The sequence below is a fragment of the Numenius arquata genome, chromosome 7 (assembly GCF_964106895.1).
Source record: "Numenius arquata chromosome 7, bNumArq3.hap1.1, whole genome shotgun sequence".
NCBI lineage: Eukaryota > Metazoa > Chordata > Aves > Charadriiformes > Scolopacidae > Numenius > Numenius arquata.
The window spans coordinates 24902071-24927402 of record NC_133582.1 but is presented as its reverse complement, the minus strand read 5'-3'; the positions used below and the strand labels follow the sequence as shown (position 1 = coordinate 24927402).

Genomic DNA, 25332 nt, shown 5'->3' with positions numbered 1-25332 from the left:
GATGGGTATGCCCACAGAATCCGGGAGACAGATCCATCATCCCAAACCGGCTTCACATCGGTCTGCAGAAGAACCAGTCCCAGGACACAAGGGTGAAAAACACCCCAGTGTATCACTGCCTGTGGACACATGCAATTGCTACCTGTCATTACAGGCCAAAAATGCTGGCCGATCCCAACACATGGCCACACCCACAGGGGAGAGAAAAACTGGAAGGAGCTACTTAAAAACATACACTTTCGTGTTATCTGTGTTTTGTAAAATAAGTGCAGTTTGGCTACTATTGCAGACAAGAGTGTTTCTACAACGGCTACTGTGCGTCAAGAAAATCACTGTCTCAGTTTCCGAGTTTGTACCTCCTGGAAAATTTCCATTGCAAACAGGTCAGATTTATAAGAAACTGTATTTTCTTTGTATTTACCTGTCTAGCAAATTTCACCAAGATCACCAAATAAGTCAAAACAATCTTACTAGCTCAGCTGCAGTCTAGCTCCACGGAAGGAAGAGGTTTTGAACCTGTGCAAAAGAAGCGGACAATTTTATTAAATTGTACTAGACAAAGAGAATATTTTAAATTTATTATTCAGAAACCTGAACAAAGCTTTGAATGCATGCACGTTCATGTAATGCTAGCACCCAGAGAACCAGTCAAAACTGGCATTTGCCATTAGTTCAGACAGTATTCAAGCATAAAACGGTTGGTATACTAAACAGTATCAATAAGATTGAAGTAAGATTAAACAAAGGCCTTACATAAACAAGTGTCATAGGTCTGCTACAGGTATGTAAGTAGTTCTAAAGAATAACATAAAGGTAACTGAGTATGTACAGATCTTAAAATAAGAGTCAATTGCCCAATGCAAAGGTTTAGCAATATTTGAACAGCACCTCTTTTCTGATCTCCTCTGCTACATATTCCCGCTGCAGCCACACCTGCTCCTTTTGGTATTCTCACCTTCCTAAAGTTGTGCAAGTCTCGAGCAGCCTGTCAAACAGCCTCCCTTTTTCAATCAGCATTCATTTAGGTGTTTTTTTTTTCTGTAGCCTGACATATGAGCAGAAACATAGACAATGACATTGCAGGACTCACTAGCACACACATGCTAGTTTGTGCATTTAAAAAAAAATAATCAAAATCTTGAAGCACAGTATATATCTATCTTTGATGAATTTTAATACCCCTCTGCAATCAGTACAATTAATCGTGACTTAAATAATTCATTTCCTCAGAGCCTTCTTTCCCCATTAAAGTAATCACAAGACTGGAAGGATCAAAATTCTTGTGAAGATTTAGCAGATATAATAGTTGCTGACTGGTAGACTAAGTCAAACTACTATAAAGAAAATTCAGTTATTAATAACCTATCTTCCTACTGAAATATTTGTGTTCAAAATAGTATGACCTGAAAGTTAAATTAAAAACATCTTTCTAAAAATTAGTAAGATTTAAAGATTCTAACAAACATCATAGTACTGTCTTCCCAACTTTTTCTGAATGGGAAAACAGAAGTCGACTTGAACGGATACTCTACAAAAAGTTTGGGGTTTACTTATTCATTTATTTAAAAGACCATTGCTCTGATTGAAATCTTTCATTGACACGAGATGCTGACAGTCCATTAATTAAATCTCACAACAGTAAATTAATTCCCTCCATGAATACACGCTGTAAGCAGAACTATTAACTTGATACTCCCACCCCCATTTTTCCTTTTTGTATTTTGTATTTCAGGATTGTTTGCTATTTTTATATCACAAACAGATGCAATTTCCAAATATAGATAATTTTCTTCCATGCCTTGGTACACAGGGAAGTGTCTCAGGAACATGTTCTGTTTTAAACCTAGTGAGCCTAGTTTCAAGTTTCTCATTTGCCCTTTAACTACTCTTTCCTTTTCTTCTGCACTTGGATCTAACAATCCAGTAAAAATGATTCTTCGCACCAGCTCCCAATATCTGAGCACAACCAGTTAAATTCTTGCTCTAATTATCAACAAGAGGCATCCAGAGATTACTTTTAAATCTAAGGTTCCAGCATAATATCCATCTTTTCAGCCACGCTACCTCAATAAAATTGTGCTCACTTCATTTTTTATCGTTAGAGTTTTTTTGTGGTGAACAGAATTCTAAGAACTCAAGGCCAGCAAATGCAATTAAAATATCAAGCTTTGCTAACACATAATGGGTATTGAAGATCTCTGTAGAAGCAGTCAAACTGAAACTACTGGATCAATTAAGCAAAGGCACGTGCCCTACTTTCACTAATAGTTTTGAGTACCTTTAAAAGAAAAGCTATTTTAATGATTAAGACAAGCTTTAGTTATTTTATCCATTGCTCTAACCTTCAGAAGCTCAACATGTTATACATATATACTAAAAGGAAAAAAGTGTTAATTATCTTTGCTTCATTAAAAAAACCAACCAGTATTTCAATACAGAATTCTCAAACACCAATATGAAGAAAATACTAAATACTTTGCACAGTCTTAATATTTTTATGGCTTTTGATAAACCAGAGCCCTCAAATTTTATGGGCAGATGCAAAATTTACCACCTGAAAGGCAGCATACAGAGATAACTCTGAGACAATTAAGCAAGAAAAGCTGCTGCTGCTTTGCCTCTCAAATTACGTTAAACTTTCCCCAACCCAATGCTTTCCTAGTGCACTAAAAGGCAGGAGAGATATTTTGACATTCCTATAAAAACAATGAAGAACAGAAATAAGCTGAGATTTGGATGGTAGCTGATAGACTATCGATAGGCAGTTAACAGACTACAACACAAAATGGGTAGGAGTGATGCAAAGTTAGTCTGCCACAGAAGGGAATAACAGTAAGTGCACTGGAAAGTACCTGACTGCAGGATATCCTTTATTCTACTGTTATTTTAATAAACAAAAGAGAACTGGTTAGAACTACAACTGAAGCCTCACTGCTCCTCCTTTGTAACTGTATTTCTCTCCTCTTTCTCACAAGTCCCTTTTTTATTAGGGGTAAGGTCTTTATGACAGAAGCCCTGCTTCTTACAAAAAGCAAGCAACTTAGAACTTCTAATGATTCGATTGTGTCACCTAAACCTCTTGCAATTCTCCCTCCTTTCAGGGGGAAACAATGCACTATTACTGGTTTACGGTCCTCAGTGACCAGTTTTGGCAGACATCTTACAGAAATGTATCTTCCTTTTGCACAACTATTGAAGAGGCCTCTTGTCAAGCCGACATTCCAATGAAGACTGGATGTTAATCTCCAAATTTCACCAGCAGTTTGTCTCCTTAACAAGAATAGGCTGGCACTCCCCCTTTTTTTTGTTTTGTTTGCTTTGTTATAAATGCCTCGATTCTCCTCATCTCAAGATCTTAGAGCTGCTGCCAGGTGGTTGGGTAGAGTCACTAATGTACAGCCTTAGGTGAGTCAAAAATAAATACCACAAATTTGAGCAATCATTTCTTCATCCCTTCATCAGTCAGTAGCAGCAATAACTGGTACAGACCCATCAGTGTTCCACTACAATACAGATTTTCAACAAACCCTAAGTTTTATCAATAAAGCACAGTTCAATTGCTTTGTTGATGAAAGTGCATTAGAGTTCCTGTTTCTCTCCACTAACCACAGTGGAGTTAGACGCAACAGGAACTTTATTACTTCCAGCAAAAACAGAATCAAAAGCAGCTTCCTGCTCCTCTAAAGTCACAGTAGCAGTGGATCCTCTAACAGATGTGCCGGTAAAGGCTGGCCGTTGCTCTGTAATCCTTTCCACGTCCATTGTTTTCCTACCTCTTCTTTTGCCCAGGATTTTGATGTAATTAGCTGGCACGAGTCCTGTTGTTTGGCCATCATAACTAGCCAGAAGCCAACCACGGATTTTGGGTTGTTGTTCTGAAGAAGAAAAATGCAAACACATCAAGTTACAAAACAATTCAAAATATTTTGCAGTTGAGGCACAAATACAGCAGAAGGTAGATGACACTACAGTTCATCACGCAGAAAAATAACTGTGATAAAAGGCAACTACAAATTACTTCACAAGAAATGACTAGGATCTGCATCGGTGAGGTGAGCTGAAGAGTAGTGTGAAGTGCAGGCTGTTCCGAAACCAATGACAACACTGTACTGCAAAAGCCTAAGGATTTTCACAGTTGTGTAGCACGTGGAAGGAAAAGGTAACCACAAGGACAACCACAAAGCACTACCTGAGTAAGTTTAGGCTGTGTCATATCTTAGGGAAATTGAAAGAAGTTTTATTACAATACAAGCAATAACTTATGGAAAAAAGATAATCAGTGTGGATGAGGAGCTTGGTCAAATAAGGGTAGGGGTTTTGTTTTCATTTTCAGACTCTAACAATATGATTTACTTCATATTTGATTAGAAAATAAATAAAAAATTAAAAGTTTACCTTTGGGTGCTAATTTTAGCATGTCACCAGCACGGAAAGAAATTTCTTCTTCTGAGAGCGCATTGAAGTCATATTCTGCTCTTCCAACTACATGATCATCTTCTCCACTTGCCCAGTTACTAGATACTGCTTCCAAAAAGAAATTAAAAGGTTACCTGCTCTGAATTATAAAATGTTGGGTTTTTTTAAAAGAAAATGAAGAAAGCACCTCAACTTCCTTGCTAAAACTTTTCCAATGGAGAACTGACAAGAGTAACAAAGCAAGCATGATTTGTTGAGTCAATCCAATCAATACTGTTCCCCCCCCATCCCAACTGCCACATCTAATAGAAAGGAAAAAGAAATAGCAAGGAACATGATTTTGGAATCACACAAAGCTTACCATGAAACTGTATCCTAACTCAACAACAGGCTACTTAAACAGGCTGTTACTTGTATCACAGGCCTAAAATTCAGTATTGTACCCCAGTATCTATTAACTTCTATTACTGCGGTATGAGATTAATCACTATACGTGAGATAACAAAAGGAACAATATATGCTGCACTTCTTTCGTGCCACAGATCATCTTTACCTGTTTCTTCATCACTGTATGTAGAAAGCAGTTTCCAAATCAAATAGGGACCTCCCATTATAACAGCAAAGAACAAGAAAATGGGCCAGGATTTTGCAGAGTTAGCCGCCTTGTCTTCGAGGCCAACGCGAGCTACTGTCCCCTCACTTTCAGCCCACAAATCCTCATTCTCAGAGCTCTTCCGCAAACCCAGTAATCGTTGTAGACGTTGGTAGAGATATCTTATAGTTCTCACCAAAGCAAAAGCTGAAAACACCTTTGTGAAGTGGACTTTGAGGCGGGAGAAGTGATTGGCTACATCCAACACAGCTCTGAAACTGTTGTACACAGCTGAAAAGGTAGCATCCATCATCATGCTGACCGAGGCAAAAGCATGCACAATACTTTCAATGGACTGAAATGCACCTCTGCTGCTCTCTTCAGCCTGCTGAACAAACCTGCTGGGAGGAATATCATCTGTACGAAAGCGGTTATAACCCAGGCCACCATATCCATAACTGTAAGGACTATAGCTTCCATAAAAAGAGGTTCCGTATGAACCATAGCCTGGAGAAAAAGAACTGGTATATGCTGGCCTGAAAGTGCTCAGACTACTGCTTCCCGTTTGCTGTGATGGTCTTGGCAAAATAGGTGGAGGTATCCGTGCAACTGTGGGTTGTCCAGGCCTGGTCAGCACATTGTCACCCAAGTCAGCAGACCTAAAAAAATTCAGACAAGCAAGATGAGTACACAAAATCAGTTTATATTTTCATTTCCTTGGCTAATGTCATATAAATATGACAGAGCGTTTTGGTAGTGCTAGGATAGGGAATCTGGTAGCCAAACACTCAGTACATTGCACAACATCTGTGGGAAGTAAAAATTCTAGTCAGGAAATACAGGTCTTTCAGGGGAAAAAAAAACCCATAATGAGACAGTCAGTGTAAATGTGGAACCACAGCATATCTGAAACATACACACGGAAAAATTTTTAGTCTATTTATTGTATTGACTAAGAAAGTGTGAAATGCTACATCTAGATCCATCAAACCTGATGCTATAACACCTAGGTCATTTTTTCTGCACACAAAGCCTCTCATATGTACTACAAAGAAAATTTATGAACTTCTCAATCTGAAAGCTTTATTTCCAATACTTGTTCTCAGCTCTTCTATACAATGAGCCTATGATACAGCAGGAAGGAAGTTTTAGAGCTCCTTTGAATGCACCCTTACAGAAAATGGTTGTGTGATCTAATTGAGAGTCTAAGGAATTATAGAACAACATATGCAATGGCTTTGGGTCCCCCAATTTCCCCCTTTACCCAAATTATCTAATTACCTTTATGTAATATGTCAAGGGATTGAATTTATTACTGCTGTTGGCAGAAAGTGGTGTTATGAGTCAATTTTTTTTTTTTTATTTAGTAAACTTTTATTCCTTTGTATACCCATAAGTTTAAGTCATTTCATCTATGCCCTTTGTAATAAGGCTCTGCAAGTACTAGACTGGTATTTGAACTCAGTCAAGCAGCTCTCCAACTTTTGCTGTTTCATTAATAAGCTAATCACATATCATCCTAAAAGTCAAACACTTTGGTCATTTACCATGTTTACTGCCTCACCCCCTAGCTTCCCACTTCTGTAGTCCATTAAATTCACAGGGAAAAAAAAAAAAAAAAAGAAAATCAAGTTTGAATTGCTATGGAGCTGCTGCTTTCTGCACGGCTTTCAGCTGAAGCATGGTTGCTTTACTATTTCCGTAGAAGGAAAGGAAAAACTTTGTCTCAGCAAAACTTACAGGTTTCTACAGCAAGGAATAATATTTATATCTTTACATGATTTGTTTTTTCCATCATAGTCTTGAATTCTCTTAGCAGTTAAAAACAGAAGCAAAAATAAGTTATTATCACAGAATACAGAGGTACTGTGACTTATTAAGTGACACTACATTCACCTCCCCAATAGTCAACCCATGACACCTCACTTTAAAGCTGCTTCAAGCAATTTAAAATGAGCTAGATAACACCACCAAGAAAAATTAACATCAAATTTCTTGCTTAGCAAGCTTCAGCTCGCAGTGAAAGCAGCAAAGTTTCTGTGGAATGTTTAGTCTTGGCCTAACCTTTTGCCCAGTTCCGGCTCGCTCTAATTGCAATCAATAGCACCAAATGCAAAACAAGACTGATCTACAGCTGCCAAGCTTTCCTTCATTTCTGATGAAAAGAAAAGAGTTTACAAACACTTTCTGTACAACATCCTTCTCTGTGAGCAGCTTGGATTTTCTGGAAAAGCTCAGATTTCCGGGTGAACATACAAGGGACAGATATACACCTGCACCCTTTCCAATTCCTGGGGATGACACACAGCTCCTCTGCTCCTGAGGAGACACGCAGGCTTATAGAGCTTTATAACCCTCAGGAACGGACACCCGCACTTTGCCTACTGGTGGCAACACGTACAGCTTTACCTTCACCACATTAAACACACAGCTTTCTACAGACAGGAGCAGGCTTTGAGACCGGTACCTTTCGGGACCCTCTCGCTCTCTCTCCTCACTGAGAAGGGGGATCCCCCAGAGACACCCCCCCCCCTTTCCCGCTGGGCACGGGCGGATCAAACGACCCCAAACGACCCCAGCAGGTAATCCACCCCCCCCAGGGCCACCCACACCGACGAACCCCCCCAAGCTCCGCTCAGCCACCAGCTGGTGGAGGCGCTGCCCGGCTGGGCCCGACCTTTGAGCTCGCCTCAGGGGCGAAGGCCAAGGAGGCGGGAGGCCTGCGGGGGGGGAGGGGGGGAGGTGAGGCGCGGCCGCCCTGAAGGGGGCGAACAAGCAGGGGAGACACGGGGGCCGGCGCACGGCACTCACTGGAAAGCCGGCGCCACCGTGCCCGCCAGCCGCCGGTTCTCCCAGGGTTTGGGAGGCGGCGGCTGCGACGCCATCTCCACCTCGCTGCGGGCCCCGCTCTGCCGCCGGCCCGACCCGGCCCGCCGCGCTTCTCCGCCCCGACCGCCCACCGGCAGGCGCTAAGCGGGAGCGCCGAGCTATTCCACCCACGCCGGTTCGGGCAGGGCTTCCCGCCGCGCCCGGCCCATCGATGCGCTCTGCCTCGCCGCTGCTCGAGCCTGTGCCGGCTCCGCTGGCCGCCCGCGAAGGCGTAGGGGGGGGCGAGGCCCCGCGTGGCGCGAGGGCCGCTGTGAGGTGATCGCTGCTCCCCGGGGAGTGGGGCGGCGGTGGCGGCCGCCCGGAGCCCGTCTGCGGCGCCTCGGACTCCTGCGGGAGGGCGGCCCTGTGCTGAGCGGTCCCCATTTCCCCCCGGGGGGTTGAGGTGCCTCAGTGTGCGCGTGGGGCTGTAACGGTTATAACAGTTGGGGCGCGCGCTGGCGTGTGGGGGTTATGGGGCTCCCTCCCCTCCTGTCACCGAGACCTGAGGTGTTCGGGCCGGGAGTGGCTTAGGGCCGGTCGGGGCTGGCCTTGTCAGGGGTGTGGATGGGCGGCCGGGGGGGGGGGGAGGGGGGCTGCGGTGTGCTGGTTCGTCTGTCAGCAGGTGTGGGGGGATTCCGTGTGGTGGAATCCCTCTGCCGAGGGATGTAGAGGCAAAATAATTTCAAAGCGGCACTGGATAAGGGTTGGATGAAAGACCTGTCGAGGTTTACCAACAGGGAAACCAAGGGAATCCCCCAAACCAGAACTACCTGGAGGCAGAGAGCACTCGGCAGAGGGATATGCCCTGCATACACGTATTTTCTTGTGGCCTCGGTTTATCCCTGCTTTGGGTGACAGTAGACTAATTGGACCTTTGGTCTGAACAACCGTGGTTATTCTTATGTGCCTCCTAAAGTCTCCTAGATATCCAGTCAGGGTGAACGCCTCATTGGGAATCTCTCTCAAAAAATGCAGGAACTTAGGTCTGCGGAGAGTTCTATCCCATTATTAAATTTTGGCCAAAGAAATTAGTCTGCTCTAAAGTTCCGGGCAGAAAGAGCGACAGGAAACCAAATTAGCCATAATCTTTTAGGAAAAAGAATCGTTACGAGATCTCTCACAAAAGCGGTAGTTTTATATTTGAGATGGGAAATAAGAAATCTCAAAAAATGGAAGGGGCTAACAGATAGAGAAGAATTCCTTTGCCTTTGGGGCTTTGTATGACAAAAGGGGATGGCATCTGTTTTTTGCTTGTTTGGCGTTGGGTTTTTTTCCCCTGTGATTTTAATAGTTTGATTCTTTGGTTGCTACGATTTTAGAAGGAATTTCCATTTTAAGTTGGGTTTAATATGTCTTAGCTCCACCGGCCTTCTCTATTCAGTAAAGAATAACATGTCATGTAAAGCACTTTAATAAAGATAAAACTTTGGGCAAAAGCACAGCATACCTTTTTCAGAACTCTTGACTTAAGATTTTTCTAGGAAGTACAGAAGCTTTTCCAAGAGTCAATGGTCTTTTTGGGTTGGTCTTCTGATTCTGTTGTGCCTTTGATTTCAGACAAACATGTATCCTAAACTTTCTATAGAGAACAAAAAAAAAAATCCATTGATTCTAAATATGGCATAGTTGAGTCCTTTTATTATTGAATTGCTGAGTTGTGTTTATTCTAAGCTTTTTTCTTTTCTTTTGTAGAATTATCCAGCATGTCTTCACTAACAGAAAAGGACAGACCAATTGTTCAGCTGTTACTGAACACTGGCACTTGCCCACGATGTATTTTGAGGTTCTGCCGCGTGGGATCACAGATGCTTTATAGATGTCCACACAAGGTTTGTTCTTTGTATTCCTAATTGGAACATGTGAACATATGAATGCAGTATTCTTTGCACTACCTTGGAGGAGAATGCTGTTATGTTCTTCAGCTCTTTGCCTGAGAGGAAAACATTTTGCAAAATGAGTTGTGAAAAATGACTGCTGCTATGCTGTGCAATTTTGAGAAATTACAAGAATCATAGAATATAACATTTGTTGTGGGTTAAATGTTAAGTTTGACTGTGAAAGTTGCTATGTATTCCCTGAAAACACCAGAGAACAGGGTGTGTTAGCTTCTGCACAGCATGGCTCTGTCACTTTTGAAGCGGAACAGCTACGACTGTTCCCTCTGTTCCTTTTCCTTTAATGTAACAAGTAGTATAGGCGCTGTGGGCAGTGCAGCTGATGCAGAGGAGGAACCATCTATACTCTAAAAATTTTTGCCTCACACTTCCTTCTTCTTGGTAGGAGGATGTAGTTGAAGAATTGTGGAGCACAGGTTAAGGATAAATCTTCCTTTTTCAGTCAGTCAAACACAGTGTTATTAGGCATCCTTTTTAGCTGGCCTTAGTGCTGAAATTCAGTTGTCTTAAAATTTTTCCTAGCTGTGCACAATCATTCTTGCCTTTGTTCTTGTATTTGATACTCCTCAACTTGGTTTTGGTTATTTGCTCCTCCTCCACATTGGTTCTTTGAGATCTCTCTCGTTGTGTAGGCCAAATAAGCATCTCCATTTACCTGGTCTTTACCCTTGACTTTATGCTACTGTCTTCTGATGTCTGTCCTGATTGTTTCACCTTTGTTCAAGTTTAGACTCTCCAGAATTGATTTTTAACATCTTTCTCGCATATCCTTTTCCATGTTTTATCAATGATTTGAGAAGTGTTCATTCTGTATGCTGTATTTTATTCTTTTACATCTCTACCTAATTTTCCTCTGATTGGCAACAACACAGTAACTGCTGTCTTTGTTACTGAAGACCCTTTGATAAATCTTTTTTTCTGAACTATGTCTTGCCTCTATCTCTCATCCTACCTAAAATTCGGAGGCATGCAGGTAATTCCTTTCTCTCTCATCAGCACATCCTTTAATTTTTGTAGGCTTCCGTCTTTATAGGAAGTTCTTTCTCTATGTATTTAATTTCACCCTCACCTGTATCTGCTCTCATTTTCTTCTCATACTATACTAGCCAACTCTCTTCCTAATCATCTGGGCTAATGGATTTGAGGAATTAAATGCTAACATAATCTAAATGGCAAAAAGGTCATAAACATCTGTTTTCATTGAATAGCAATAGGGCCAAGGATAAACGCATTTCTGCAAGTTAGGTCTGTAAAATGTTTTCACTCTTCTTGGATGGTAAAATCTGTTCAGCAAAAATCTCCGTTTCTCTGGATAACATTTTGAGAGCAATACAGCTTGGAGCTTTTTAATTGTGTAGATGTCCTTTGGTATAAATTCCAAGTATTTAATTACGTACACTAAGGCTAAACTGGAATGGTTAGTACTATCTTTTAGAATTGTGTTTATAAGTGCTTGTTGCAGCATTGGAGAAGAGTAAACACCAAAACCAGTATGATTCCTCTGTTTGTGTCAGGATTTGATGAAGGATTTAAAAGAATTTCTGAAAAATAATGAAAAAGAAGATACGGTTTGTTTTGACATAGTTGATCCACCTTGTAAGAGAATCAGACTTGAACACACAGAAGAAGGGTCTGATGATCTGAACCACAACGGAGCACTCCAGCAGATTCCTTCGGTTAACAGTGAAAATACTGCAATGGAGAACTCAGCTGTGAAGGTTTGCAATGTGTGTTTGGGAATTCTTCAGGAGTTCTGCGAGGTTGACTTTGTTAAAAAGGTAAATAACCAGTTTTTCATCTTTATGTGCACTTTTATTGGAGCTTGTGTATGTTGGGGCCTAAAGTATAGAATTGGTAATTAAAAATACCATGCAGTTAAACAATTGAGAGAAAGATACCGGAAAACAAACTGAAACATTTACCTATTTCGACTATTTGAAAGGTAGATGGCGCCATTCAACTACATACTGCTCTTTGACAGTGTTTGCTTACCTCCTGTGCAGCTGGGAAATAACATTTGTTGGTGTGACCGTATTTTACTCAGGCCTTGTCATAATGTAACTTTCTTAAAAAACAGCAGCGCTGGTGCAATGGAATGACTACTAGGAGCACATTTTCCTAAGAAAAGGACTAACAGATATGTGGTTACATGAATTTAGGAGATAACCTGAGGTTTAGCTGCTTAGATTGCAAAGAAATCTTCACTGTAAATGATGACCTGTCTTCACTTTTGCTATATGGAGGGAAAATAAGGAGGCATCAAGTGCTAAGCTCTTTAGCTTAGCTAGATGTTCCTAATATAGCACGAGTGTGTCTTTACTGTGTACTACTATTTAGAAAGCCACAGAGGAAGAAAATGTTTTGGTGATACAACAGACTGCAGATAATAGAGAAAATATGAGTTAGGAGAGAATATAGGCATAATGAGTGTTGCAAACATCATCTCTGAGCAATAAAATTGCTATGTGACAAATTGAAGTATCAGCGAGAAAAATCCCACTTGGATTTGAAATGTTTAACGGAGTTTTAATAGGAACAAATTTGGTTTAATAGCATGAATGTATCTAAAAATGGGACTAAACAGAAAGTATAATATATAGTTTCTCTCGTTGTCGTGCATGCTGTTTCTTTTTTGTTTCCATTGACAGAGTATATACGTTTTTACAGAATCCACTTCTAAGACTTGTTTCAGAGTTACTTTTTTGAGTAGCAATGAAAAATCTAGTAGCATTTGTTAAGGCACTACAAAAGCTGATTGTTTTATAGGGAAATTTCCTTATCTGAGATGTTGATTTCAACTTGAAAGCTCAGAATTCATCTTGAACATTCACTAAAATCACTGACGTTTTGGACAACTTCTCCATGTGTGTTTAAGTTTACTTCCAGTAGGGGTATCTAGCCATTGGCTCTCACTAGTGTACTTTAAGATCTGTGATGTGTGTTTGGGTTTTTACTTCATTACCAGTGACAAACATGATTTTTTACGATGAAGCGTGATTCTGAATTAATACTGTGGATACCTGTTTGTTCCTGTCTTATCCCAGGATCTTAAATGTTTTTATTGTCATGGAATTGTGTCACTGCCATGAAGAAAAACATTCCAAGTCAGCTGTTCTAGCCTTTGGTCACTGTGGTATAATTCATTGCACTAAGATTTTGGTATACAATTGGTCTTAGCCTTAAAGTAGTGAGTTTGGTTGTTTCATAGCAATAAGGATGCAGTTTATTAGTAACTTTCTTTTTTTAACAGGACAAAAAAGCGTGTATTTCAATAAGTTGTTAGGGATTACTCTCTTTTGTATGTTTGGCATCTATCTGAATGTGTATTAACATGGATTTACAGTGATTATGCTAGAATAAAGAATATCCTAAAAGATTATCAACTCAGTTCCATTTCTGTGGTTTAATATTAAAATCCTTCGCTTGCAGGTGTGCCAAAAGGTTAATTCCTCTGACTACCAGTTCACTAGTTTTGTATTTTCTGTGTCGCTACCCCCGCAGCTGTCTGTTAGGGAGGTAAGTGTTTACAGATATTTCTTCATTACTTAAATGCATATTAAAGAAAGTAACTGTGGAACATACAACCTGGAGGTGGTTTGATTTTTAATTGCTATTGTTTAAAAAAAACCAAAAACACATGCTTGAAGTGGAGTCTGCTCTCCTCTTCCTTGTTGGTGAGTATTATTTTAATTAATAAAGTGTCTGAGTCACTTCAGTTTTCAGTTAGCCCGGGAGTTACTTTACATCTGAAAATCTAAAAGGAGTTTCTTTAAACCCTTGGTGTATTGTTTCCTTTGGTACAGATGCCAGCTTTGCTTTGTGGATCTTCTCAGAGAAGGAACTGCACAGCTGGTGCCTTTCCTGAAATAAATGGTAATTGGTAGCCCAGAATACAAATGAAGGAATTTGAGATGAACTCTTTAACTGGTCTGCATTTTAAATTATGTGAAAATGCACACGTTAATAGTCATCTGTCTTGGGCGTTGTTGAAACTTTAGATTTGTAACAGTTTATAGCAGTTGTAAAACTTCTAATTTTAATGGCAATTTTAATTAAACTTAAATTTCAGTCATTTAATTACAGAGGTTAATGATAATACAGAGGAGTGTGTAAGTTTTTTTTAAATTGAGGGAGAATACCAAGCATAGCATAACTTGATCAATAAAGTGACAATTTTTGCATATTTGTGAGATGTTTTATGATGTTCCCCTGCTTTTTGATATAAAGTGACACAAAAATACTATTCTAAAGGACAACATGTAAATCTTTATGATGCTTGTCTGCTGTGGTAAGATATAGTAGAAACTTCAGTGAACATGGCAGAAAGAAAAGTAGGTGGTCTTGGATTTATATATAAGCCTGCGGTGAGGTCTGTTTTCATCCCACACAGTTTGATTGTTAAATAATCTACTACGCTTTTAGTGTTGATTTGTACTGTTAGTGCTGACATCTCAGGCACATGCCAGTGTAATAGCTGCATTGTGCTAACATACATTCTACTTCTAAATCTTCTTGAACATAAGATTCTCTACTTTCCGTATGGAATTAAGCATAGTTGGTGTGTTTGGTTCAGCTGCCACTGTGTCTGGTAAAATAATACCAGAACAAATTGCTTTGAGCTTTCTGAATGGATGAACCCTCCTTACTCCCATTTGATTTTATGGTCATCCAAAAAATGAGGTATGTCAAAAAAACACTTTCAGGCTAGGTGAGTATATGGACGCATGCATGTGTGCCCGTGATGCTCTGTAAAACTCCAAACGTAGGTCAAACTTACTCCAATGTTATGCCCGGTGTAAGCTTAGGTGTTTAAAAAAAAGAGGAGCCTTATTATTTTTAGGGTACTATTGATCAGGTCTTTTCCATTTGCAGTCTGCCTTTGCTAGTCATTACTGAGACCTCCCTTACTCTTTTCATTAGAGCCTCAATGAGCAAAACCAAAGTGATGCACAGAATCTTTTGGCTTGAGTCCCAACTGCAATTCCCATGTTATCAGGTTCTTAATACATTTCCATTATGCATCTTCAGCTTAATGGCTTTAGTTTATCAAGCTTAAAAATAACTTCTTTTTTTTTCCCATAGCATAGCTATGTAACGATGGAGGTGAGGAAAGAAAAATTTGATGCTACTGTTATTCCTCACCCTCTTTGTGGGTCTTTCCAGAAAGCCTCGGTAGAGGGTGTTATTGCATTGCAGTTCTAGCTCAGTGATGTTCTCACACTAATCTGAACAAGCTGGGCAAGTGTTTCTGTCTGCTTTTGAGGCAGTCTTGGCTGTAAATGGAAGCAAAAAATAATAGTTTGCTTCAGAGAGTTCCAGTTGCTGATTGAAATGTTGATGATACACTAAGACTGTGTGGACTGGGAAAACTGACTTGGCAAATGCAGTTGGTAGAAACCCAGATTTATTACTTTATAATAAGTTTGCCTTCTAAGTGCAATGAATCATTAGTTTGATAAAAGGGATGAGATGTAATTTTTAACCTGTTGATCTGCTTTGTTCAAGGTATGTTGTCCTTATGTTCAAGCAAACAAACAATATTAAAGTGCCTGGTACAACCAAGGGAATAAAAGTTGTGGTATGGCTCCAGAAATGAATAGATGGAGTGAGATCAGTGAGTAGGAAGCTCCAAACCCAGATCTTTTCTCTTTGGAAGCAATTTTGGTTTGTCTGGGAGCAGGTCTGCATTAGGAAGCTCCTGCTGTCCTTTCTGTTCCATCCCTTCAGTCTTGCCAAATGCTAAACTAGCTGTTTGTGTAGCTGTGCTCTAGCTGAAGGGGTAAAAATGGGTGATGGTGGAGAAAGAACCTCTTTAAAATCAGGGGGATTTATTTACCACCTATCACTTCAAAAAATAATTGTTAAAAACAGTTCCTGTTTTACAGTTACAGAAAAGCAGCAAGTAATACAGTATATCAGAATATCTCAAATACCTCAAAACGCTTTATGTTGAAAAGAGGTCTTTTGTTAAATTCTGCTTTGAATTCTTTGAACTGTACTGTACAAGACCATATGTAATTTTATCATAAAAGGACACCCCAAAGATAGCCTCCCTCCCATTGACCTTTTGTATGACACAGAGATTTTCTCTGACTTCTTTTTAACAAAAAAATCAGAAACTGCCTTTTAATATTACCTTCAACTAATTTAATTATGACAGTTGTCATCCTGCCAAGTCTAAAATGTATGATAGGAGCTGAAGAAGAGTAGGACATAAAATTTACATTTGCAAAGTATTTGTATCTGTAATGCAAAGAAGCTATCACCTCTTTCCCCAAGTAGGATATTTGATTAAAATAAGTCATAAATACAGGAGTCCCAAGTTTATGTCAGACAACTACATTAGAATATGAAGTGAGTCATGCCCTTCAAAAGGGTGACTGTTAGCTATGTCTGTAGTCTCAGTTGTGATCCATCATCCTGGTACTTGCTACAAGGACGTTGATGCAAATAGCATCTGTAGTCATTACTCCCTGTAGATCCGTGTATACCTCATCATGGAATTCCCCATCTCGAAGCTCTTTTCTAATACAGTGAAAAAATGCTGTTGCTGGGATTGCACATGGTATTTCAACTGTTGCCACTGTGATCCCTCAGATAGCATTAGAATAATATCCTGCAGCTTGTAATCAATATAGTGCCTGAGCTAGTGTATTTCAGAAATATGTTTGCTGTTAAGCATTGCCCTGCAGGCTTGAGCTCTGTAATGAGCATTTTTCATTTTCAAACCACTTCACAAACATAAAGTAATTATGAAGTGGAGGGATCTGATCCCCTGCTTCACGTACAGCTGGGAGAGAGTAGAGCAAGGGAGTGAAGGCATAGGAGTAGAGGGGCTTGGCTGGCTTGGTGGTTGAATGTGATTTGGAATTTGGGATCTTTTGGCTTCTGTGCTCACACTACCATAATCTATTGTTTCCTCTTAATGGAATGGGAAAAATAATTTCTTTAATTCTCTTTCAATTTTGAAGTCAAGAGAGAGGAGATGAAATTTGACTTGTGCTCTCATTTTAGCATAGTTACTTACATGCAGAAGTTTTCTGTATTTTTGTAATTGTAGCCCAGTAGAACAGGGGAAAGGTATGAGGTCAGCCACCCGACTAAGTACCAAAGCTACATGTGCTTTAAATCAAGGCATATGAGATTTTTTAAATTGGCATTTGTTAAATGCAGATTTGTAGACCCAGTTCTATGGTTGTCATATTCTCTAGTTCAGAATTATGTTCAAGGAATTTCAGTTGGAAACAATTTTTATTTATGATTTTATCTAGGTTATTATGGAAACAAGATCACAATATACTTCGTGGTGTTTTGTGAAGCAGTCTTACTCATATTGTCTACATATGCAGGGTAATGAATCACAGTGAATTTGAGTAAACGGTTTTCCATCAATACAACTATATCTATTTTGTTCAGAATTGTGCAGTTTCTAGCACTGTTTTTAGGATTCCCTCATTCTTTCAGATGTACCAAAAGAAGGGTATTAGACATTTTTTTGATTGAGTTCCTCTATCAGCATGTAAAAGAGATCTCCTCTATCAGCATGTAAAAGAGATCTATGATGGGGTTCCTTCTGATATCAATGAAAAGATGATGCGATCTTGCCTCTGCTCCTTTAAGTTTGATGTATGTTTTCAAACATGAATTTAAGTCAGTGGCATTCACTGCTTTTGAGATGCCAACTCTTCTGAACATTGCAAATGTATATATGGTTGGATGGCAAGTGTATGGAGTCACCTTTCTCTGACACTTTACGATTAGTCTACAGTCCACAAATTGAAAACTACGAATTCTTATTTTTTTCATTGTAGTCATTTCAATCCAAACAACATGATTTTTGGAATTCATCTTCAGTGAGGATGGTGAGACTAGGTGTCCAGACTGTCTTGACAGTACAGGTTCTATTAGTTAAGTGGCATCCTGCCAGTCTTAACGTCTTTTGTTGTTGTTGTTAGTAGAGGAAGAACTGAGAACATTGTTGTTGCTGCTTCGTTGTAGGAAGTTTTGAGGCGAGTTTTTCTTTTCTTATTAATTGCTTTTGCACTGATAAGCATTCTGGTGAAACGGAAACATTCTATGGTTCTTTTGTGTACCTGTGTCCAACATCACTTTTTTTCTCACTTAATTAAAGACCTAATAGAAAGGTCATTTGAGGTCAAAGTTAGAGTTCTCGTTAACTGTAACGCAATTCTGTTTACTAAGGTAGTTTTCATTGTAGTGCAGAGAATGGCAGTTACTCTCGGCGCACACAGAGGCAAAATTTAAAGCCCAGAGCACTGAACAATTACTACACTGAAGTAATAGATCATCTTGTAGAATCAATATTGTCGGTACAAAGAGAAACAAGTGAGACTGCCAAAGGGTGTACCTCTAAAATGTTTGGCTCTCCAGAGCAGGGTGTGGTAAAGATAAGCCTTTGGAAGCTTTTGGCATAAGCCATGCTGTTTGGAAATCTTAAATTTCTTGATTCTTTTTTATTTTGTTCAAGTCTGTTAGTGTTGCACTGATTCAATGGCTGTTGCTCCTTTGTGCTTATTTTTGTATTTTTCTATTGTCCTTTCATACCACTGGTAATTTTAATTATGCTTTTGACCTTTGTTGTAACCATTGTTAATTCTTACACTGCTGAGTTCCACTTGTTGGCTGGGATACCTAAGTGATGGTTTGTGGTCTTCTTTCCTGGGCAGTGTCACATCTAGGAGGCCTGCTACGTTGTTTCTTTACATATATAAGGCTGCTAGAAGAAAGGAATAGAGTTTGAAGTAATATTTACAATGCACGGATTGAGACAATCAAGCATTAAAGCAGGTTGTCCAGAGAGATGGTGCAGTCTCCATTCCTGGACATTTTCAAGAGCTCATTGGATAGTGCCCTGAGCAACCTTGTGTGATTTCATAGCTGATCCTGCTATAAGCACAAGGTTGGATGGAGACCTCCCAAGGTCCCTGAATTATCCTATGATCACACATGTAAAGCAAATATTACTTCTTGGAACCTCTGCTCAAATAAGTGTATCAGGAGCTGCTGAAGCTGGTATTCACAGAGGATGTGCACAAAGTAACAGAAGGGCAACTGGGAAATGAAAAAGGAGAGTTCAAGGTTGAATCTGCCTGTGATTCTCAGATCACATCTTCCAGCCATTCCTATGTATGTTTTGTGATAAATAATTATTAGTGAAATTGAGCATTTGTTCTAAAAGCTCCCTCTGATTTCTAGAATTAGTGCTTCTATTCCTCAGCTTTCTCATATTCAGCTTATGTCTCCTAAACGAAGTGGTGTGTTTTAAATAAGGGGGCAATCCCCAGGAAAAGGGTTCATGATTACTGTAAGATCAAGTACGTCTTTTATTTCATCGTTTTTATAAGGGAGGATAACTGAATTTAATTTATTTTTTTTTAATTCATATGTCAAATCAGTTTTCATATACCATCCACTTAGACACTTTTTTTTTCATTTCTGTGTACAGTAGGTGACTGCCAGTTGCACTTGACTTAGGCTGTCAGAGTCTTTTTCTAGTTACAGTGTTAATAGCAAGTTTCAAAGTGTGTTTAATGCAGCCCGATCTTTTTTTTTAAAGCCAGATAGGATTTGAGGTGAATTGCAAAGCGAAGTCTTGCAAGTAAAAACAAACACCAATTCTATCTTTCCACTTCTAAAGCAAAAGCTAAATTAAAATCCTAATAATTCCTTTTTATCCTGAGTTTTTAAAACATTTTTCCTTCTGCTAATAGTCTCTCAAATTGTTGGGAGTTTTGAGCCTCAATTTCATTTGCTTTTTTTGTTTTTTGCTTTTTTTCCTCTCTTCTTCCTGGGCATGGCTGGTGACCTATAGCGTGCTGCTTGGCTGCTGGTAAAACAGGAAATGGGGTGAGTAATTTCTTTTGGCAATCCTCATACTGCTTCTATTAGAGAGTTCTCCAGATTTAGAGAAAGGAGACATACTCTTACTATAACTTTTTTCCAGCATAGTAGAAATGAGAAACCACTTAATGCAGCGGACCTGCTGAGACACATATGTTAAGGGAGAATTTTAGCCAAGCAATTAATGCTATGTTTTCGAGGTCAAGACAGTTGCGTTCATATAAAGGTACTTCTGCTGACAGTTGTGGAATATGTAGACTCACTTCTTATGTCCTTGGCCAAGATTTTAACTGACTTTGTACCTTCAAAACTAAGCATAAGGAAATTCAGAATTGCAATGTGCTGTCATTTTATTTGTGGGTTGTTTTTTTTTTTTATTATTATTTTCTGTATCTGTTGCTGTACATCTGACAAGAACTCTTTTGTATAGCCACCATTTGTCTATATAAATGTTGAGCAGGCAAGAAGTTGATTTTATAATCTTATTATGATACTATTGTCTGGTTTACTTGATGCTTAGAGAGGATAAGATGGCAGCTGGTTTGGTTTCTTGTTTGTTTGGTTGTTTTTTTTTTTTACCTGGTTTGACCTTAATTGACATTTCTTATCTCTTTTGCTTCATAGTGTGATTATAGTTGGGACATGGCATTTCAACTTAGAGTGCTGTCTGTCTGTCCAACTGTGCAGCTTTGAGTTAGCTCAATGGTCCTGAGAGGTGCCATGATGCTGTGAGCCAAAATCTTCTTGTACATGGAAGATATAATGAAACACAAACCTCTTCAGGTTTAGCTTACATTAATAGCAACTGAAAATTGTTAATCAGATAATGGTGAAAATTCAGTAGTGTAGCAAAAAAGATATTAGTGCAGTGGGTGCAAGTTAGTTTTGACTCTTTTATACCTCAGTGTTCTGAAATCAATTTAAGCGCTTGATTCTTTATCTACTCCAAGACGCTCCCGTTCCTTGCCAAATGAGAACATATTAGAACCATTTTGAATGGATAAATTGTCTTTGTGGGCAAGAGGAAAAAAATGCACTTCTCTCAAAGTTAGTTGAGGATACTGAACTAGTCTTTGGTGGAAGTACCACTTCAAGATATTCATAGAAACCTAGACTAAAAGGTGATGAATCACTTCCTACTTTGAGACTAATTTAAAAGCAATTGTTCCATTAAATTGCTTGAGAGAAGATGAGACCCTGTAGGGCAACTATTGCCCACATAGCCTACCATTGGTGCCATTTGTATAGGAGGACATGTCCTTTGCACGTTCCCAAACAAGTGGTTTGAAATCGTGGTTAAACCACGACACATATGCTGGTATCCTTACAGGCATCTGCTCCTTTTAATTTCTCTCTCCATAGGCAAAGACACAGGAGTGGAGGCCTGGTCTTGTACGTACAGAGGTAGTTGAGTCTGTCCCAGCAAGGTCAGCTGAGGCTGTCATCTGGGCTTTTCCTTTTAGCAATTTGTGCCCACTGGAGTTCATGCCCTCCTTGAATGAAGGGCTGGATCACCCTTTTAATGATAAAAATAAGTCTTAACAATTTTTTATTTTATTTTTTTTTTTAAACGAAGGATTTTTGTGCATATCTCTTCCTTGGCTCTTCTCCAGGTAGACTCTGGAAAGACTTTTGCAACTTCTGATCTATCATGAGCTATGATATGAGTTTCTTCAGTGAATGTTCTTTTACACAGAAAAAAAAATCTACTTTTAAATGTTAATGACAAAAACACTGGCAAATAGGAACAGGGCAAGAGAAGATATTACTTAGGGTGGAAGCTGGACAAGAGGCTCCTTAGCAAGTAGCCCAGGTGCTGTCCTGCAGGATCCAGATACTCAGTTTACTTAAGGTGAACTAGGTTCACACCTGTTCAACACCATTCTCAAGGTGTTGATTTACTATCAGAAGGATCTTGTGTTAACATTAGTGCTTATGTGACCACCAGAGAGCTGATCATCTCACTGATCTAGCTGAAAAACAAGATATTTTTGGTGGATTAGGGTTTGCCTTCAATGGGATCAATGGACTGGTGTTACTGGCCATGCTGTGTAGTGTCAGCATGCAAGTGCTGGCAGGAATGCATGGCCAGAGGCAGGGAGGAGGCAACATAGGCCTAAGTTAGCTTGAGCTGACTGTAGCTCAGGAAGCTACACCTTTAGCGACTCCCTGCCAAACCCTTATGTGTTTATTGGGAAACATCTTACCTGGAATCCTGATCTGGCCTTAATGTTTCCTCAACACTTTGTTAATTCAATACAAGGGTCCAGTGTGGTTATAGGAGGTCTTGGAAAAGCCTTTCATTCTTTCATGCCATTGTCTGTATGCTTAGTAGTTTTGTCCTTTTTTCATTTGTGCATTGCGTGTTTACCTGGGGCTAGTTACTTCAGTTTGTCTTGAAATACTATTTGTCATGTATCTATCTTTGACAGAGTCCTATGCAAGTTATTATTTCTCTGTGTATGTGATTCAGAAAACTGGGCCTTTCCTTGGCGAAGGAAGACATTGTTCAACTAAAAGAAGCTTATAAGTGGATTATTCATCCCCAGTTGTCAGAAGAGTTGGGTGTTCCTGCTGACGGAAAGGTGTCGTATAAATAAGAAAACACTTTTTTCTCTCTCTTTTTTTTTAATATGTGCTTGTGTGTGTGTGTGTGTGTGTGTATATTTATACACATATATATGAGGGGAAAAAAATAAAAATATATACTTTTTTCCCTTCATTAAGATAAACAAGTTGCACTGCTCTTATATTCGCTGTCAGGGGAAGCAGGAGGGAAGTTCTTTCAAGCAGACATCCCCAAGACTCAGTACCGAGGATTCCAGTCTTCGTTTTTGTACACATTGATCATTGCATCTTCTGAAACTATTGTAGCCTTTTGCTAAATCTCTTGTTCTTGGGCTGCCATCCTCCTTGTATCAATGAGAGTTTTTCATTTTTATCATTTTCCAGGTTCTCTGTTTTCCAGAGGCTAAGGAATGCTCACACATTCCTTCTTTGGTCTCCTGTTACTGCTACCACTGCTCTGTGAGATAAATCGTTCAGGTTGTGAGCATGTTAAATTCTATGGATAAAATATATTTCTGAAACATACTGAAAGAGGAAAAACTGGTTCACTTTAATGAATGCTAGAGATAGGCATGTTGGAACCTGCAATACCTGTTAGTAGGCAACAGAAATGTTTTTTCAAACCCTGTTTTCAGCTTTCAGATTCTGACTAACATTCTTAAAATGTTTCTGAAATACATTGACTGAACATGACATTCAGATGTTGCCAGACAAATTCAGAAACACCATCATCTTGAATGTAAAATTTCTGCGAACATGGCTACAATTCCTGCTGAGGACAAGGCAGTTTGCAGTTTTTACTTGTCATCAGCCATAGGACTGACCCCAGGACTAGACTCACTGAGCCTTTATGTTAATTTGTCAGCTTTGATAATAATTACAGATTGTCTTTTCCCAGGAGTACTAATTGAAAGCATCCCTTCTGTCTTAGTGAAGAAAGAAACACTCAGTTACCCTGAAGATTATCCAAGAAGAAACAAACTTCTTACATACCAAGTTAGCAAAAGCTGTACAATGCTTAGGCACTGAGCCACTCCAGACATCATTGTACCATAAAAGTTACTTGTCTAGTGCTCTTTATCTACAAGGCACTTGAATATTAGCCAATCTTTTCAATAGCCCTCTTGAGGTATTCTGGTATCTGAATAACAGAAGTAATGAGTGTTGTTTGCCCAAGGCCAAAGAGGGAATTGGGGGTAGAATTGAGATTACACTAGAGTTTCTGGTCTAGCTGTCAGTCCGCTAGGACATGTTGCCTTTCTTTGCCCCAGGGCCATCCAGTCATTGCAAATGAAGCCCCTGACAAAATTTTACAGTGGTGACTACTACAGGGTTTTTATCTTTATTCCACGCTATGCACTGCTCTCCCAGAAGGTTTGTTAAGTTTAGTGACCGTAATAGGCTTTGAGCATTCACTGTCTCTGACTCAGTTCCTCCTGTGCAAAATGGGGCTGGTATCTATGATGTGTAGGTCACTCAAGTTTTTGAAGTGCTCTCAGATCATCGTTGGTTACTTCAGAAATGCAAATGCTATTATGGCACACTTTTTAATATCTTTAGATGATGTTGTAGAATAAATGGGTTACTTTATCTTTTGTCTACCTCTTTACTGTTTTCCTAATACTAAGGATGCTTCACCTTGTTGAGATGTTGAGAACATGCTTGAGAATATCCTCCCTGTTTGTTTAAAAAACTATTACCTTTTTTTTTTTCTTGAATTTAGAGTTTGTTTGAAGTTAGCGTGGTCTTTGCTCACCCAGAAACAGACGAGGAGTGCCGTTTCCTGTAAGTTTTTATATAAATAACAAAAGATCTTTATCTAAATATTGTGCAACATTGTTGGTTTGGATTTGCTGCAGATGAGAATATGCAGTGTTTATAAACTAGAATGGGGCCTGCATCTAAACTTCCTCATATGCAGATAGAGTTGCAGAGCTTTAAAGTTAACCATCTCTGGTTAACTCGGTGCTTTAAAGCCAACAAAGAAAGTCATCCAGAATTTTGATTTGAACTGGAAGGGGAACATTCAGGTAAGATGTTCAATTTCAGCCCTTTTCAAAGTCATTACCCTCTTCAATATAGCTGTATCATTTTAAAAAATAAATTCAAACCACGTAGTTGCAAGTGGGAGAATCTTTTGAGGTCATGCCTAGGTTTTCCTGCTCTTATTGGAGACTAGAATGGGAAGGAAGGCTTTGAAGTGAGTTAATCCAACTTAGCTGGATGATTAAAACAAGCAGAAGTTGCCAGGCCACTACACATAGTTTTTGGCCTGGCCCAGTAGGGCATTGGCTATACACAAAGAAGCAAAATATTTCTGTGAATTCAGCTACCGTTTAATCTGATTTCTCAAAATCTAGCTGTAGTATATTCTGGATAATTAGGTGCACTCTTCCTGTTTGCTGATGCTTCCTGGAAAACTTAAGTTTCACTCAGTTTCATCACTTGTGCTCCTACTGTAAGTTAAATCTTAGCATAGAAAGAGGCTCAGCATAGAATTTCTGACTTCTCTGTTGCATAGAGACTTCCACTCTTGAGACTAGAGATTTCCTTTGCAGCCTTTATATATTTCCCTGATTTTACCCCTTCTGGCAATTTATGATCTTTGTTTGAATGCCCAATCTGCCACCTTCTTCGTTTTCAACACCTGCATCCTTCGTATGTCTTGGGGTGAGGGAAATGCATGCCTGGTGACATACTTGGTATTAGGAAGAATTGGTTACTAGCATTTGCTGAACTTCTTGCCTGTCCGGCTTCTTCAAGATTGGGCAAAAATGAAGGGAAGGAGTAGGGCCAAACTACAATTCTAAATAATGGTACCTGCAATCCTGTAAAAACTCAGAAGTTTCTGGATCCTGCACCCTGTCGTTCTTATTTATTTAATTTTACTTGATCAGTTCTTGTTTTCGATAGTGCTTTTCCTTCCTCTGAAACTTCTCAGCAATTATTTTCAGCTTGTCCTTCCATCCTTTTTGTGACCTTTCAAAAATGTTGATGCCGAACATGTTATGTTGCCAATGTTAGTGCTCCAAGCAGAATAGCTGTAGAGGTGAAAGCTGTAAAGAAGTTCTATTCCACATTCCAACTACTCAGGTTTATTCCAAGTGACTTGACAATATCCCTTTACTTGCC

General features: G+C 39.4%; 2 protein-coding genes across 3 annotated transcripts in view; one reads left to right on the top strand and one right to left on the bottom strand.

Moving 5' to 3' along the window:
• Positions 1 to 520: 520 nt before the first annotated feature.
• PEX13 (peroxisomal biogenesis factor 13) lies at positions 521 to 7952 on the bottom strand. Of its 2 annotated transcripts, none has more exons than XM_074150437.1 (4): positions 7820 to 7893; positions 4970 to 5667; positions 4396 to 4524; positions 521 to 3875 (listed from the first exon to the last, which is right to left on the bottom strand). In XM_074150437.1, the coding sequence occupies exons 1-4, from the start codon at positions 7891 to 7893 to the stop codon at positions 3580 to 3582; spliced, it is 1197 nt and encodes a 398-aa protein (XP_074006538.1). In that variant the 3' UTR covers positions 521 to 3579. The 2 variants fall into 2 exon arrangements, with proteins under 2 accessions (XP_074006538.1, XP_074006539.1); XM_074150438.1 differs by having other exon boundaries at positions 1542 to 3875; positions 4396 to 4521; positions 7820 to 7952.
• A 1624-nt stretch (positions 7953 to 9576) lies between these two features.
• PUS10 (pseudouridine synthase 10) overlaps positions 9577 to 25332 on the top strand; it is a 33673-nt gene continuing 17917 nt past the window's right edge. The window contains exons 1-6 of the mRNA XM_074150439.1: positions 9577 to 9705; positions 11286 to 11549; positions 13201 to 13287; positions 19604 to 19638; positions 22106 to 22217; positions 23924 to 23985. Coding sequence (XP_074006540.1) covers positions 9580 to 9705; positions 11286 to 11549; positions 13201 to 13287; positions 19604 to 19638; positions 22106 to 22217; positions 23924 to 23985 — 686 coding nt within the window. The 5' untranslated portion in view covers positions 9577 to 9579. The remainder of the gene's footprint in view (positions 9706 to 11285; positions 11550 to 13200; positions 13288 to 19603; positions 19639 to 22105; positions 22218 to 23923; positions 23986 to 25332) is intronic.

Bases quoted from the DNA above. Each gene is read 5' to 3' on its own strand.
- PEX13 (XM_074150437.1), bottom strand. From the start codon at position 7,893: ATGGCGTCGCAGCCGCCGCCTCCCAAACCCTGGGAGAACCGGCGGCTG. The intron at 4,525-4,969 runs GTAAAGATGATC...TCTTTTTGGAAG, and splicing joins ATACAGTGATGAAGAAACAG to CAGTATCTAGTAACTGGGCA. The intron at 3,876-4,395 runs GTAAACTTTTAA...TTTCTTCTTCAG, and splicing joins GCTAAAATTAGCACCCAAAG to AACAACAACCCAAAATCCGT.